General features: G+C 35.6%; 1 protein-coding gene across 1 annotated transcript in view; it reads right to left on the bottom strand.

Annotated features, from left to right (window-relative positions):
- Nucleotides 1–1,094: 1,094 nt before the first annotated feature.
- LOC134727614 (mitochondrial E3 ubiquitin protein ligase 1-like) overlaps nucleotides 1,095–18,689 on the bottom strand; it is a 33,027-nt gene continuing 15,432 nt past the window's right edge. Inside the window, exons 2-3 of the mRNA XM_063591996.1 lie at nucleotides 4,753–4,952; nucleotides 1,095–1,824 (exon numbers count right to left, since the gene is read on the bottom strand). Of these exons, the coding sequence (XP_063448066.1) occupies nucleotides 1,095–1,824; nucleotides 4,753–4,952 (930 nt within the window). The remainder of the gene's footprint in view (nucleotides 1,825–4,752; nucleotides 4,953–18,689) is intronic.

Below are 18,689 nucleotides of genomic sequence, written 5' to 3'. Positions count from 1 at the left end.
CAACGTATACCATGAACTTCGTATAATGTTAGACAACTGGGTGAAATATGCGATGCACTGTATGTTTATTTGACAATTGCGACATGAATAAAGTCATGAATAAAGTATCAGAACTTTCAGTGTATTTTTCTTTGCGACGCCCACAGCTACACTGACAAGTACAACATATAACATTTGTATACACCAAATATAGTTGACCGAGTGTTAGAAAAAAGACCAAAACTCAAAAACTTACTTTTGACCACTGAACCATGAAAATGAGGTCAAGGTCAGATGACACCTGCCAGCTGTACATGTACATCTTACAGTCCCCCCATACACAAAATGTTCTAGATCTATTGCTTTTAGTATCTTAGATATGGACTTGACAATCAAAACTTAACCTTGATCACTGATCATGGATGAACTGAGGTCAAGGTCAAGTTAAAACTGTGTGACGGGGATGAGGACCTTGCAAGGTACGCACATATCAAGTATACATGTAGTTATCCTATTACTCATAATAAGAGAGAAATTAACATGCCTAAAATTCTTTCTTTATATTTCAAGTAGTCACTAAACCATGAAAATGAAGTCAAGGACAACACCACACCTGGATAACTATCACTTTGATGAGCTTTCTGCAACAAACGTCGCAGGCTCAACAAAAATTGTTACTTGGACAGAGAGTTGTCTAATTAGTTCTAATACCACATCTTCTATTATCTATATAACTTAAACAAAAACATGATGCTTTTTATTCATGTTATTATGATGAATTGTAGTGGTGCTGTCTCAATTACCTTATTGTACCTCTCCTTGATGCTTTCAGATATTGTATTGATTGCAAATTGGTGCTAGAGATGTTATTTCTCTTAAGGTCATTGAGATGACAATGTTTATGGTGGTAAACGTTAAATTTCTAATTTCTAAATTATAAATTCAAAATAAAATAATATCAGATAGAACCCAAATTGTGCAATGACCACAGAATGTGATATAAACAGACACAAGGATTGATTCCTATATTTAACATATATTATCAATGTTTATAGAAAAATAAAGTATATATAAAAATATTTATTATTAAATTACAACATTGTACAAGTAATTTCTTATGCCATGTACGCATTATGGAACCTCACAACATTCTGTCTGCAAACAGGACATTTCATTGGTTGAGGTAATGCTTGAACACAGTCAATGCAAACACATATATGTCCACAATTTAACAAAATTACTTCCCTTGGGTTTGAAAGACAAATAACACACTCCTGAGAGTCTGAATTATTAGATGGTTCACGATTATTTGCTGCAGCTCTTGCAGCCATTCGTGCATTCTCTGCCTCCTGGGCCATTCTTTCTATTCGTTTTGTGTACCACTTTTTTATAATGTATGTGGCCATGCCAACACCTATAACACAAGTAATACCAAGAAAAATTTTAATTATGTTTGATTGTGAAGAGAAATGTTTAACAACTTCTTCTTTGGTTTGTGTTGTCAGTATGTATCGGGACCCATTCCTTGGGGGTGACATGATTATTTCATTATTTTCCAGCTTTAACCGTCCAATGGCCAGCAATGGAGTACCTACAAACAACATTTTTTCATATGTATGTATCCCTGTAATGACTACACCAAATATTCTGTCCATTCCACGCTGAATAAGTCCAGCTTGGTTTGACATATAACTGTCATAGATGACAGTGAGGTCATCTAATAGAAAACCTGCACTTCTTGCTTCTGTGATATGAACTTTGGCATCCTTTGAACCATTTTTTTTAACTTTGTGCAAATAAAATGGAAATGCATCAACATGATGGATAACATTTTGGACGTCTGACCTGTAATAAAAACAGAACAATTTAAATAACATGCTGCAATATTAGTACCATCATACATAAAATACATGGGTATAATTGACATGCATCCATTCACAAAGATTTCTACAGTGTACTCAACAAAATAGGTATTATAAAGGACCTATACAATTTGATTGATGGATTGATTGTTATTGTGAATCGCCACTCCTAGCACTCTTGTTATTTCATGACATTCAGTTTTTATTGGTGGAGAAAGTCAGTGTCCTGAAAGAAAATCTTCGGAAGAATACTGGCAAAGTTCTAGTAAATTAAGATAGGAGTAGAAACACACCTGCGAGTTGAAGAGGGAGGTAAAGGGTTATTTTCTTGCAGCGTGATCGACGATTTTTGTTTCAAGTTTAACATGTTTTTACATTTTTATTTGTTGTTCACTTGTGCAAGACAGGTGCCTCCGTTCAACGTATTCTGCTTATTTAATTTTACAGGGATCGTCAAGAAAAAAAAAATATTAAATTTTGTTTTTGTGACAAGGCGGAAAGGCCTATGATGTTCCTTTATTTGCATTTTTAAAGTTCAGAAGATTGTTAAATTTATACTTTTTTAAAAGCCATAAAACATTTATATCATAAATGTGTTTACTAAATATGGAATAATATGTAAAACAGAGAGTTTATATATACAAGAGGACAGCTACGCAGTCGCAAAAGATTCACATCAAAGTCTTAATTTTTCTGCAACTGTCATGACAGAAATTATTTAACGTTTAACATGAAATGATGTCTTATTTCAAGACTTTTCCGTACAAGCACCCACCTTTACCACCCTCGTTGAAGCTTACATGTTGAAAGACTTGTTATAACTGTAGATGAACAACTTTCTCACTGCCATAGTCCCAAAACGACAAATGTAAAACAATTCAAACAAGAAATCTACCAGCCAAATGAATGTACAAAATAATGAACGAAAAAAATAAGTAATTCAGCAACAATTGACAACAAATTTTCTTCTTTTCTCTAATCCCCCCAACAAATCTAAGATCTAGTTTTCGGTACATAATAGTAATTTCAACTAACAGCCTTCCTCCCCTAAAAGGCTAATAATTTGATATAAATTGTATTTTTTTAGTAAGCACTATTTGGTTTTTTTTATAACATGTTTATGGGATTTCCGGCAACCAAGGAAATTTTATCAATTTCAGTAGTTTTCCCACTTATTTCAATTGCGAGGACTGTAAAGCCAGTCAAGGTTATTTAAAAATCTACCATCATCATTATTCAACATGTTTGAAGATGAATTAGGCCGTGTTCACACCAAACGCCGTGTAGAGTAATCATGTTTACAATTAGTTTAGTGTAGTGTACACTGGTTTCACATTACATTTGTTCACATCTATATACCTTGTTTAGCTACCTGTACATAAGATTTGTTCCCACTTGTAAACTATATGTCATTTAAATGTTCATTACGTAGAACTGAATTCAAAATTTTTGGAAATTTTTTCTAGCGGTAAGGGAACAACCATTTGACTTCAAAAGGGGGTGGGGGATGGGAATGGAACTATTCCGATCCCCAATTTGATAAAAAAAAAAAATGGTCATACAGATGATAAAAAAAATTATTCTGAATCAAGAGTTTCCCCATACATTATAGTGTTAAATATTGAAAAAAAAGTATTTGATCATCAGCATCGAAAAAAAAGGAATAAAAACGTACGCGCGAAAAAATTAAGCCTCCCCCTTTTTTTTTAGTTAAGTGGTTGCTACTTTATGAAACCCAATTTTATAATTTGCAGTAGTTTGAAAATACTAGAGATGTCTCGATAACGCATTAGAAAACGTTAGCTGCAACAGCGTGCTTATAGCCGGACATAAAGGATTGAGATATTAGGGATCACTACATTTTTATCTTTTCTGTTCGTTTCAAATGGTATTTCTTCTCCAAGGAGTATTTGGTAAAGGAATAGGGTAACATTTTTTTTATTTATTTTACGTGTTATTTAACGGAACTGAGATACTAGACAAACATATCATTTACCTCACACTTTTTTTAGTCATGCATTTATCGTTTTTTTTAGTAAAGACCAGTGGCGAATATTTTTGTGTACGTCAAGTCGATTCGGGAAGACCTTTTCAAATGAATAAGGCAGCAACTATTTACTTCATTTTTTGTGGAGGGGGAGGGGGCGTGAGCTATTGATTTTTTTTTCAGGACAAATTTTGGTGACAAGTCGAAATCAATTTTAGCATTATATAAAGTGGCAGCTGCATATTTATTTTCAGGGCCAAAACAAAATCCATAGCTCACCACCCCCACCCCTTTACCTTTATGTTTTATACTCGACTATAATAGCTCCCCCTCCAGACAATCAATTGGTTACTGCCTTATGGGTTCGGCGATGATGCTGCTTTGAGTCTTGATTAGGGGTTAATAAAGTACGTTAATTTTTTTTAACAAAAGCAAATCTGTAAAATTTAGACAACTAATAATTATCAAAAATATCAATTTTACTCAAAAATAGTTTCCTCCTTAAATATATACACGATAAAACTAATGTCCTAAATGCCTAGTTTTGTGTACACTTAACCTACACAAGGCCTACATTGACTATCGACTGTGTGTAGGTAAAACACGATTTAAACTGCATGTAAACATTGAGTTTTATCAATGGGAACGCAATTGTGTTTAGTTTACGTGTGAGTTACACTAACACAACACCGAATTTAGGTCAATGTGAACACGGCCTTAGGTATTAAGTAATACATGAAGAAATGTCACTATACCACAATTGATATCTGACAAACTTAGATGACAGATATCTTATAAAATCTGAAAGAAATTATAATCTGATCTGCAGTTCTTTTTATAGATCTTAAATTCAAGGTACTAAACAAATGGTTGTTTAATCAATGCTAATAAAGCCCTTATTTTTTTTTGAATTGACAATCTTACCATACGCCATTGCTTTCTTTTGATTTGCGTTCGATCAATGCAATGTCTCTCATGATACCCGCTCTTAAACCGTCATAGTGACTCGAAATCCTCCAAGAGCTAGCTGTTATACCTTCTATGCATCCATAAGGAATTGTTTGATCTGGTAACGCTCTTAGTTTCCATATCAAATCTCTGTCTAGGCCATACCGTTCCGCTTTCTTCATGAAATAAAACAACCATAAGATTATTACAATACAATTTTTACAGCTAATTTCATAAAATATGACATTCAAAAAGAAATGATTCATGAAATATGTGGCATGGCCAAAAAATTTGAATTTAGTTTCAAATTAGAAGTTATCAAGAATACTGGATATTATCCATATAATTGTACTCAAAACATATACTAGTAATGTAGAGGTTAGTGCAAAGTTCTAACAATATTAATCAGCATTTTTCAGATCTATTTATGTCTTTGATCTTAACAAGCATTCTAGTCCCGTACTGGTGAAAAAATCATTATGTAACAAAATGCTGACTCGATCTATAAGTATAACTTGTCCTTGGACCATAACTCTACACAAAATCATTAGACCAGACAAAATTCAAACATGGTCTGTAACTTGTCATGATAAAACTGTATACTAATTATCAAATCAATATCTTCAAGTATGATGAAAAAAAAGTGAAAAGAACTGATTATGTGAGTGAATCTCTAATTCCAAGGACCATAACTCTGCACAATATTTATTTATCATTATACTGGACCAAAATTGAACTTCACCTGTAACTTGTCATGATAAAACTGTATATCCATTATCAAATCGATATCTTCAAGCATGATAAAGGTGTACATGGAAAACTGATTTTTTGTAATGAGTGAATTGTCTTAGTACAGGGACCATAACTCTGCACAACATTGTCAGACCATAACAGAATTTGAATATTATCCGTACATGTAGCTTGTCTTGATAAAATAGTACACCAAATATCAAATCAATATCTTTTAAATAAAGCACAAAGAAAAACCAGATGCTCCGCAGAGCGCAGATTTATACGACCGCATAGTTCGAACCCTGAACAGTTGGGGCAAGTATGGACACAACATTCAAGCTTGATACAGCTCTGAATTTGGATTGTGATTAAATAGTTGACACAACATAGGTTTCTGATAGAAAATGAATGTGGTCTAAGAACTTAAACTTAAAAACTTAAAAATATTAAATTGGACATTTACCTATTATGGTCCAATATCCAAAATCTAAATCCATGGTTAGATTCAGCATATCAAAGAACTCCAATAAAAGTACGGCGGCTTTGTGAAAAATTGTGCACATCCTGCTACAGGCATGAAATTCGCTAAGACCTTCCTCAACTTTTTCTTTTTTATTTCAGATAGGGAGGCATTTGAAAAAAAAGTCTTACTTCCGGTTAAATCCAAAATGGCGGACAACATACTAAAATTAACCCTATATAAAAGGCTAGTATGTGAAAAGGTGTTATTAACATGCTACTATCATTATATTTGGTACAAACCTTTGTTATGGACAACTTTTTGATAAATGATATAGATTAGATGTCTTCAAAAACCTACTTCCGGTAAAATCCAACATGGTGGACATTGTACTAAAATAAGCTTATTTTAAGGGAGGGTAATAGTCAACAACTTTTCTTTTTTATTTCAGATAGGGAGGCATTTGAAAAAAAAGTTTCACTTCCGGTTAAATCCAAAATGGCGGACAACATACTTAAATTAACCCAATATAAACAATAAAATGCTAGTATGTGAAAAAGTGTTATAAACATGCTACTATCATTATGTTTGGTACAAACCTTTGTTATGTACAACTTTTTGATAAATGATATAGATTAGATGTCTTCAAAAACCCTACTTCCGGTAAAATCCAACATGGTTGACATTGTACTAAAATAAGCTTATTTTAAGGGAGGGTAATTGAAATGTGTTTTAAAGTATTGCTACTATCATTATACTGTGCAGGAACCTTTCTTTGGTGCTTCTCATGGATACAATGTATAGTACACGACATATACCTTTAAAATCCATACTTCCGGTGATATCTAATATGGCGGACTGGAAATATTGATGATTTTTCATTTTAATATTCATTTTTTTTTTTATGTACATGTAAAAAAATGGGTTTTTTTAAGCTGGTAATTCAACTTTTGGCTGTAAGTCATCCTCAAAACCACTAATTCTATTCAGCTTTATATTTTTAAATACAAAGTTAACACTTCCGGTAAAAAAAACAATATGGCGTAACTTACAAAGATGAGTCCTCAATTCATATCTTCGATGTAGAGTTTTGGATAGATTGATCAAACCAAAATAAAATCACTAAAGTTCTTAAACATCTTTAGAATGACTTTTTTTATGGCCGCCAATACATGTTTATTCACAATCGGAGACCTTATTTTCAAAATTTACAAAGATCGTGGTATTGTTTCTTACATCTATAATGATCAACGATGGAATATGGAGCCACAATGTAGGACCCCTACACAGTAACAAACATAAATAAGCTAGAAAGGATACAACGTCAAGCGGCAAGATTTATCACCTTAGATTACAAGTCAAGAGACGACGGGTGTGTCTTCAATATGCTTGCCCAACTGGAACTACAAGACCTCCAGACAATTGCAAGACGAACAAGCTAGAAGTTGATATTTATGTACAAAGTGGTTTAGGGCCTAATTCCTGCTATTGAATCAGACGAATTTCTTAAAAAAGAACGTCCTCAGAGAAACATAACTGCCAAGAAGTTCGAAGACTACCACGCAACAAATATTGTGGAAAAGCAAGTAAAGAATCACTCTAAGTGTTTTGTCATCCACTAAGCAAAACACCACAATAATAAAACTCATTCTTTGTAAAGACGGTGATCGCGTCGAATTAGCTAGACGACACTGTAGTGCGCACATCAAGCATAGGGAGCGTCAAATATGCTCTTACGCCTCGTCAATAAATCGGCGGCGCTCGTTATATTAAAGCCACAATTGGTATCGACAACGTATTCATACAATAAAGATACAGAGGATGTCACGGTCGTAGTCAATGAAGAAAATCGGGTCTCGAGTGACTGCTTTTTTTTCATGTGGTGGTGACTGTGAATGAACATGAATTAATTTACACCAAATTGGTTTTTTTCACCGGAAGTGTGATTTAGAAATTTACAACAGAATAAAATTAGTGGTTTTGAGGATAACTGGAAGCCAATAGTTTAATGACAAGCAAAAAAAAAACAAAAAAAAAACAAACATTTTCTTTACATTTTGAAAAAAGTTGAATATTAAAATATAAAATTGATATTTCTATGTCCGCCATTTGGATATTACCGGAAGTAAGGTTTTTCAAGAGATATTTCTTATACATTGTATGCATGAGAAGCAAAAAAAAAAGGTTCCTGCACAATGTATTGATGGTAGCAATACATTAAAACACATTTCAGTTACCCTCCCTAAAAATAAGCTTATTCTAGTACTTTATCCGCCATGTTGGATTTTACCGGAATTATGATTTATGAAGACAAATTATCTATATCATCATGATCATATACCCAAAAGTAGTATATAACAAAGGTTGGTACCAAATATTATGTTAGTAGCATGATAGTAACACCTTTTCACATACCAAAAATTAAGAATCTACATACACAGTTAGATTCGGCATATTAAAGAACCCCAATTATTCAATTTTTGATGAAATAAAACATTTGTCAAACAAAGTTTACTTTTTGAACCTTTGGCCCCTAATTCCTAAACTGTTGGGACCAAAACTCCCAAAATCAATCCCAAACCTTCCTTTTATGGTCACAAACCTTGTGTTTAAATGTCATAGATTTCTATTTACTTTTACTAAAGTTATGGTGCGAAAACCAAGAAAAATGCTTATTTGGGCCCCTTTTTGGCCCCAAATTCCTAACTAAAGTTATAGTGCAAAAACCAATGTGTCTTCAGACGACGACAACGAGGACAACGACGACGCCAACGTCATACCAACATAAGACCGCAAAAATGTTTGCTGTCATATAACAAGCTTGGAAAACATGATATATAAAATGTATATAAATATAGTTATCTGTTGTGTACAAGATGTAGGTTTTTTTAACAGGGTTTTTGTACAAATTATAAGTTTTTTGTCACATACCTTCTTGCACCAGGTGATACAGGTTTGTTTATCTTCTAAAATGTACTCGTTTAAAGTTTTAATTTCAAATTTATAAATTTCAACCTAACATTTAGTGCTATTCTACTTGTCCTTAAACTGGAAATGAGGATACCTGCATGGTTTAAATTCTATTATTTTTTTCTCCTTGTACAATGTTGTACCATATATTCATATCCATAAAAAGTCTTTTTATGTATATGAATAAAACACTGATAACTTTATACATACAAAACACCAATAACGTGTACCAAAAAATCTGTACAAATTATGAACATGATAATTGCATTTAAAACTTATTCTGGAAATTTTATCATAATTGCGTATTTTATAACCATTCGCATATAATATAAATCATCAAAAGAATAACATAAATAAAATTAACCTGTACTCATGGTACTCAGATTAGGTCATATATCTTCTTTTTTTCTAGGTTAAATTCCATTAAAACCTATGAAAACTAAATTTTGAATCTTAAAAATTATAATAAACATGTTATGTATGTTAAAGGCTTCAAATTCAGAGGTTGGCTAAGGTTAATTTTACTTTCACTATCATTTCAGTATGAGGTAACTAACCCCCCTTGGCAATGTGTGCATCAATTTTCTAGATTTCAAAATTATTCCAGATTCAAGTAATTCCTTGTTTACAGGTCAACATCAGGAATAAACAGTATCAGCTGCTCCACATGATACACCATAACATTTTTAAGAATAAAGTTCAATTACTTCTCAATGTCATATTAGAAATTTATGAAAATCAAAGGGGAGCTTATATCAATAGATATAAACAATTCACCAAAGTTTCATGAGATGGCTGAAAGCATTTTTAAGTTATTGTCAAAAACTGGAAAATCACCACTGTTATAATGATTAAAACCCCTATATATATATATATATATATACATGATTTAACTCCGAAATGTGAAGTCTGAAATTAATAAAATTTTTAAGTGAGCTTCATCAATAGACATAAACAATTCACCAAAGTTTCATGAGGACTGCTGAAAGCATTTTTGAGTTATTGTCCGAAAACTGGAAAATCCCACTTTTTTCATGAATAAAACCGTAACCATGGTTACTAATGGAATCTTAAAATCTAAAATTTATAAAAATCGAAAGGGAGCACATGTCAATCAGTCAGGGGTACTACATACATGTATACAAGTAATTCTTATTTACTTGAGGAAGTAAAAATAAATATACACATATAAGTTAATTCGTAGCTATAGGATACTTGTACAAGTGACTTTTATTTACTTGTATAGGTAAAAAAATATGGCTTAGTTATGTCCCTTAGACATTCAGATTGTTTTACTTGTATATATATTAAAGTAAAAAAGTGATCCTATCTTCTGTTCTTGAATTCTTAAGATTTCTTCGATCCAATAGAATTTTAAATTGTCTGCCCTTTGTAGATGTCTTTACTAATTAAATGAGAGTCATCATCTTCCTAGGTTTATATCTTTAATAATAAGGATGACTGATACCTGATATATATATATATATATATACAGTACATTAGTAAATGATTAGTTATCTCCTCCCCCATGGACAAGTTGTTTTTTTTGTATACGAAAAAAAAACTTAAACAAATAAAGTCAAGTCTATTAGAAAATATATTTTCAGGAATGTTCTGTTAAAGTCTTCCGGACGCGAACAAGATTAAACTGGAATCTTGGGCACTTGTGGCTGTGTTGTCTTGGGTGTAGTTGGAGAGCTTAAGATCACTTCTTGATGTTGAACTGCAGTAGGTGCCATCAAAGTACCTTGTGTTTGGTTGGTTTGAAAAGGAGTGAACTTTCGAAGGTGTTGGCGGTTGCGGATAGTTACTAGGCATGTGCCATCTACACGTATAACATACTGGTGGTATTGGCGTACTTCAACAACTGTTCCTGTACGTTCCCATCTCCTGGGATGGTTGCCTACCAAGTTTTGTATGTATACATGATCTCCAACCTGTAGTGTTGGTAGGTGATGAGTGTGTTCATTCCACCGTTCATGTTCCCTTGAATGACGTTTGGCAAGAGCCATCTCTCGATGAGACATTAACTCAGTCCATGTTTCATGTGGAGAATATCTACCCATCAGTATGGGAATGGCATCACGAATGGGTCGTCTAAACAGAATCAATGCTGGTGATGCTTTTGTCTCTGGGTCAATAGAATTTCTGTACATCAGTAAAGCTCTCTGGAATTTGTCAACATCCAGAGATCCAACAGCAGTAATGTTGTCAAACAGCATGCGTTTTACTGTTTTTTCCGCTATCTCAGCCCTGCAGTTAGCGTGTGGGTTTGTAACTGATGAAAGTCTATGACGAACTCCCCAGACCTTTAAAAACTCTTGAGTCTTCCCTGCTGTGAACTGTGGACCTCCATCAGACGTCAACTCTTCTGGGATGCCAAATGTCACGAATGTCTCACGAAGTCTCTTGACAAGTCCTTCTGCGCCTGATTCAGACTTGTATACCATTGGCCAGTCATTACTGTTATATGTGAAGTAGTCACTGCAAATCATCTGGAATGGATAATCTGGAAGTGTTATGTCAGATGGTGGCTGCATAGGGTTTGACTTGGCCATCTGAAGGCAGTGAACACACTGGTCTCTCACCGGGCAATATTTACTGTGATCATAGGCCAATATACAGAGTCCATGGCCCTCGCACGCATAGCGCTGACTCCTTTGTGGGCTGCGTGTAAAGCATTGAGTACTGGTTTGCGAAGAGCTGGAGGTATAACAATTCGTTGTCTCATAGGAACTACACCATCCACGGTGCACAAACTTGTTGCAAAGCGATGGTAAGGACGCAAGTCTGTTGGTAGCTCCTTGTAGTCTTCTGGGAACCCTGCTTCTAGCTGCCTGATTAGATTGACAAATGTAGGGTCTGATGCAGAAGCCTCACGAACCATGCTCCAAGTAACAACTGTGATAACAGCATTCAAGGCACAAGTGGCAGCAGCAACTGTGGAGGCGTCATTAGCTGCATCATTATCCTCTGTATGTTGATATAGACTGGTAAGTGTATCATGATAATGAGCAGTCATGTTAACTAAGGAATCAAGTTCAGGTGCTTCACCAGGTAGGTTCAGACGATCTGGTGGTCCAACAGGATACCGTGACGCTGCATCTGGCCTAAGGTTCTTTCTGCCTGGTACATGAAGAATTGTGAACATGTACCCTAAAGTTTTCTCTTTGAGGTTGAGAAGTCGTCTGTTGTCGATGTCTGTGAGTGATCGATCGTTCAGAATCTGGAGTAGTGGCTTGTGGTCAGTTGCAACAAGAAGGTCTTTGCAACCAAGAACATAGTAGCGTCTTTGGGGAAGTGCATACACAACAGCCAATGCCTCATCTTCAATAGGAGCATATCTGCTTTCTGCTGGAAGTGTAAATCTGCTGCCAACTAGACATAGTTTCCAACCATCATTACAGCAGGTAGGGGTTTTACTTGAGCACTGACAGTACTTCTGCATCAAAAAAAATCCAATTCCGTCAACAGACCAGTCGGTAGCTAGGCATGTCATACGAGCAGGGTCAAAAAGACAAACACCTTCCTTCATCTCCTGAATAATGATCTCTTTGGATTTGTGAAATACTTCATATAATTCATTTGTCCAGCAGAATGTTGTGGATGGTTTCAATAGAGCTCGAAAAGGTTACATTTGTCTTGCCATGGCAAATGCATATGCTCCTTACTTTATAAGCCCAAACCAAGCTCTTGCACCAGTAATGTCAGTTGGTGTTGGGAAGTTGCTAATTGCATCTAGGAACTTAGTACTTGGTCGAATGTTTGTTAGGGTGATTGTAAGTCCTGCAAAATTGAAAGTGTCTTGAGCAAATTGAAACTTCTCTGGGTTTAATGTAATGCCGTTACGAGCACACAGGTCGAGTCATTCACATGCCTGAAAAAAATGCTGCTTCAATTGAGTTCGCCCACATACATGTGTCATCCACACATTTAACCTTGTCGTTGAAATTTGATATTATAGCATCAAATCGTTGATTGTAAGCGTCACCGCTGGAAATGAATCCCTGTGGAGCAACGTTGTACGTGTAGCGCCCCCATGGTGTGATGAATGTTGTAAAATGGCGATCTTCTTCACGAATAGGCACTGAGTGGTACCCATTCCAATCTGTCACTTTTTTTTTTCATACCTTGAAGGACACGGTCAGCTAGATGTAAAGGACTGAGGACATGATGTGTTTGCCGAACAGAATGTCGATTTTGTGTTTGTAGTAGATCTACTGTCCGCCTTGGAGTGCCATCAGCTTTGCTGGTCACCACCATTCTTGAGCACGAAGTTGTAGGTGTGTTTTGACTTACTTGTTCCAGTACATCAATGCGAACATCCCTCTCATGCAAGATCCGCATAAACTTTATCCTGCCAATGGATAGGAACAAGTGCTGGTTTGTGGACGGCTACCGGTGTGGCATTAGGATCAACATGGAGTTGAAGAGGCTCACAATTCATAAGCGGTAGAGGTTAATGTTCACATACATTAAATGTTGTAGCACCATAGTAATCAAGAAGCCACTCTTTTAGTGACTCTACATGTTCCTCTGTGGCCTTCAGACCGGCTGGTAAAGATGTGGGAACAGGGGGGTGAAGGTCGACGTCTAGGACAAGCGCAGGTTACATCTTCAGAGTTTTCCATAGTTTAGTTTAAACATATTTTATTGTTCCAAAAAGAGACAAATGGATTAGACACAAGTTTTTCAACTTAGTAACGTCTTCTCCATAGATGCAGCAATGTTTGGAGATGTGACTTTTGATACCTTAGGGAAGTTAGTGTGAATGATTCCCAGAGATATGAGTGCTTCTCTGCAAATGAAAGCTTTTTCCATGGTATCAGAGACATAACACAATAAACGTGTTGACATGGCACTGCTAGTAGTGTCTTTTGTTGTAACTCTTACTGCGACTGCTCCAATTATACCGAGGTCTTCCTTGATAGCTCCACGAATTACAAGTTTGACTGGAAAAAGATCCTTTTCTGCTATTCCAAGATTGTTTGCAGATTGTAAAGGTATGATTGAACTCTTGCATCCTGTATCAGCCACCATGGACATAGTGATTGTCTTAAGCTTAAGAGAGGTGTCTTGAATGTGATGTCCAAACGATGAATGGTCCTCGGGTAGGGTTGTCATGTTCACCAGGAGCATTGGGTGTGGTTTTGAGGGTCTAGCCACCCAGTGTCCATCAAATATGTGATGTTCAAGACGTGATACTTGGTTTGTCTGTTCAGATGTAGTGCACATCTGCTCATAGATATAACCAACTTGTTCTTGTTCTGGATCTTTGGTTGATTTCCCTTGATTGGGCGGGTTCCTGTGGCCCTTACCTTGAGCGCAGATTCTAGAAGATGCATCACGGTGGCCCCATACTCCACAGGTAGTGTACTTGCTGCATGATTTGGTGTAAAGACCTTTGACTGTACATTTAGCACATGTGAATGTCCAAGCTTCACAGTATCTAGACCTAGCCTTGCGATCATTCCTCTGTCCATGAGCAGGACTACCGCAAGCCCTACATTTGGCTCCAGCTATTTGCGGTCGTTTCTGAGTATTATACCGTATAGCGGGTTATTTTCGCGGGTGTAAAATTTCGCGATTTTCATTGAACAAGGTATACGAAATATTTTGGCGGTTATTATTTTGGCGGATTGACAATTTTTATTAATACCTTTGTATGCACACCTTTAATTTCGCGGAATTTATTTTGGCGATTTAGTTCTGTCCGCGAAAATAAGCGAAAATTTGCACCCCGCGAAAATAACCCGCTATACGGTATGTGGCACTCATGGCATTAGCTGAATCTCCTACTGCACTCCTTGTGACTTTACCCTCCTCTTTCTGAGCAATAAATGATACAGTCTCTTCTAGTGTTCTATCTGTCTTGGAGTCACCTAGCAGGTCAGACATAATTTCTGGGTCTGCAATACCTCTTACTAAATTGTCCTTGATTATCTCATCACTATAGTCAAATATATGATTGCAACCTAATTCTTTACACGTGGCTTTATACTGGCACAGTGATGCTTGGTCTCTGAGACTGGCCAAAAAAGTTCTGATATTTGAACCAGCTGATTGGGTCATTCTGTTCAATTTTATGCGTTGGACTTTCTTCTTTGACGGCCAGCCTTTTGACTGCCTTTAAAAGATCTGTCTCTAGCATACCGGCAACATCACCTTGAAGCTCACGCATAATATATGTACGCAGATTAGTGTCACAGCATAAAAAAAGGGCTGTAGGCAAGACATTGTCTGTGATCGTCATCCCTGTTTTATACATCTTCCACTGTCTGGTGAATGCAGACCATTGATCTGGATCACATCCTGTGGCTATAGAAGGTGAGTCTAATTTTAACTTGTGCATTGACGGTTGAGCCAGAGGTGGGGGGACGGTTCTGTCATGAATCTGTAGAGCAGTGGTTAGAGCAGCAGCAAATGCTTCATCCAGGTCCTGAGATTTCCAATTACAGCCGTCTATATGGCACTGTAAAAGCATTGTAAATTCACTGTGGTTAAGCTGTTAGTTGAGTATCAGTCTTAATGAGAGTCAACATCTTCCTAGGTTTATATCTTTAATAATAAGGATGACTGATACCTGAAATATATATATACAGTACATTAGTAAATGATTAGTTACTAATCATTTAAGTGTAATTTCATGGAGAATGAAAATTCCACTGTCTGTTATCTTCAGAACACTGCTCATTTAATACAAGCCTGAAAGGATCAATTTTAGAAGGCCTTGCACAAATTCTTTTAAGATCTTTGTGCAATCAGTTTCTTTGAACATTGAATTAATGAGATGAAAAATTGAACTCTAATAAACAATTATGAGCTATGTAACCTATACAAAATCATTCAAGGCATGATTTTACATCTCAAAACTTTTTTTTGTGGGATTGTAAGAAAAATTTACTTATACAAGTGAATTTTTGAGAAAATTAAGGGGAGATTATTCAAACATTATAATTAACTTATATGTGTATATTTTTTTTTACTTCTTCAAGTAAATAAAAATAACTAGTACAAGTAGTACCCCTGACTGTCAACAGATACTAAGAATTCACCAAAAGTTCTTGCAAGTTCATGAAAGCATTCTTGAGTTATTGTCTGAAAACTAGAAATCCCCCTTTTTTTAATGATAAAAATGCCATAACTAGGAAACATAAAATCTGAAATTTATAAAAAGCGAAAGGGAGCTTACTTCAGTTAGATATTTCATTTGAATTTAAACAATTAACCAAAGTTTTATGCGAATTGTTTAAAGCATTTTTCAGTTAATGTCCGACATGTTGAAGGGGGTCTCCTTGGGGGGGGGGGGTCTTATCCCTGATCCCGCTTATTGTTTTGTCAGATTCCCGTATCCCGCTTATCATTTTTGTGGTTTCCCGTTTCCCGTTAGCAGTCATCTGACGGCTTTGGTAAGACATTAGGAGACCGATGAATGGCTTACTGGTGTCATAGATTTTATAAAGGAATGATAGGCATGATACAGAAACTTCAAAGTGTGTCAGTCAGTTGCCGAAGGTCGGTGGTACTCTGGGCATAAGGATTTCCTGTAACTTTAAAAATGACTGTCATAAAATCATAGGCCATCATGGCATATGGATTTGAAGAAAACAAAATGAATTTGATAAACAAACAATTATTGCTTACATCCACTTCATTTGGACTTTGGACGACAGCAGTCAAACCTCACCCCTTATTTTTTTTTTACTAAAAAGACTTATAACCGATGTAAGTGAAGGCGATATATTTTTTTCATTTTCTCTTAGTGTAATTAACACATTTGTGGTAACAGTAATAAAATATAGCTTGTTTTCTGGAATTGTTTTATTTATAAATCAAGACGAATTCTAGGGATAATGTTTCGCCCACTCCTTGTGCGTGTGCTGATGGCTAGGTCACTAATGTTTAAATCATTTTCCTCCACATCACTCTTATTATGATCACTTTCTGTATCATTGTCATCAGAATCGCTGTCTTCAAATATTTCTACTTCTCCAATAGATTGACCCGAAGAGGGAAAATTAAAGTCAAGCTGATTTTGCCGATCTGTTAGTTCATATGCAACTTCGGGCAATGTTCCGACCTTGTCCTTTGTGTTGTCTCCCTTAACTGTTCTTTGTCGAACACATTTGCCGTGCTTTTCGGCCCATTTTATCATCAGTTGTTTGTCTGACTCTGTCATGTTTGCAGGTTTCGGTTTGTGTATGAACGTGACGTTTGCTAACGGTATAGCTGTCTCCGGAACGGGATAGTAGTGATCCCGATGTGTGAAATAGTGCACCGACCATTGAGCTATTCTCTAAATAGACTCCTTAATGATCTCGTGGAAATCCCTTGTGTGTTGGCTCATTGTAGGTATATCAAACTTTATGTGGCTGGTTGCATGAAAGTGTTCAACTTGCCCTGTTAGAAATGACTGTAGCTGAATATTTGACACTCCGGACAGGTCCTTTTCTAAATATTGCAATGATTTTGCAATTAATATTGACCATTTGGTATATGGCTGTGTTCTGAGCGACACGTACATGAAGGTCATAAATTAATTTGTTGAATGAAATCAAATCTTTAACTAATAATGAATGCCGTAGGAGGTCGACCGGAATTTTAAGCGAGGATTTCTTGGCATGATCAATACCAAGTTTACTTTCCACAGCAGTCACTGACTGACTCAGAGTGAGAGATGTCAGAGAAGGTATTTTATTTCACTCATTGGTTATTATATTTTATTAAGTGTCTGTTAGCGATGCACCGACGTATAGTCATCAATGTGCTGATGGATCGTCGTACGATGTAGATGTAGATTTCAATTCGTATCTTATCACCTTTTTTCCTACGTTAATTCTAGGAGGAACCCCATTCCTAACTCTTTAAATATTTAATTTCCTTTGGGTCAGTCATCATGGCTCCTTTCCGTACACATTTATCGGTTTAAATTGCACTCGTTTTTAATAAAATACGATTTTTATTGACAGAACGAGCTAATACTCGACATCTTGTTTATATTCAGAATTCACGGAAGTTACTGCCGGAAGGGAGACAACTCGAAACGACAATATGGAAGACTCCATTTCGCCTGAAGGGGTGTTCTACGATGTGGAATATATTTATTTTAATCTAAATGATGCATATGATTTAAAATTATGCAACAACAATAACCATCAATAGCAGGCATACATAGAAAAGATCCCATGAGTTATAAATTAATTATTTGAGTGGGGAATCCAGAGCAACCATTCAATCTAAAACCCCTTAAAGTCAAGAAAACTATACGCATGCGCATAATTTCCAAATCGAACCCTGTGGCAAGATATATTCCAAATGCTTATTAAACGACCTAGATGGTTCTCAATTTCTTTATGGAAGTACAATCTCAAATACCAGTTTCATAACGGTAACATATAAGAAAAACTCCACTTCAGTTCTTATATGACAGAAATAGATTTATCGGTATTCAGAGAACTCTTGCATTTTATCAAAACTGGGAATTCCCTCTGACGTGTTTCTAAATTTATAACTACACTAAATATAAATACTGCTTAATTCTGATTTTCCGTGTTGTTAAAAACACGCATCGAAGTCAAGGGAATTATCAAACATGAAGATTATGAAAAGAACATTATAGGAAAGTTGATTAAGTTCAATCCGTTGTTTGTTTTTACCTTTTAAAGCAAGACAATCATAATAATCTGAGATGTTCCTTAATGTTTAGAATAAAACGATTGACGTGAGGGAAATTGCTCTGAGCCACCGGTAT

This window comes from Mytilus trossulus, chromosome 8 (assembly GCF_036588685.1).
Source record: "Mytilus trossulus isolate FHL-02 chromosome 8, PNRI_Mtr1.1.1.hap1, whole genome shotgun sequence".
NCBI classification, from domain to species: Eukaryota; Metazoa; Mollusca; class Bivalvia; order Mytilida; family Mytilidae; genus Mytilus; species Mytilus trossulus.
The sequence above is the reverse complement of the archived record's forward strand: the minus strand, read 5'-3'. Positions and strand labels throughout refer to the sequence as shown.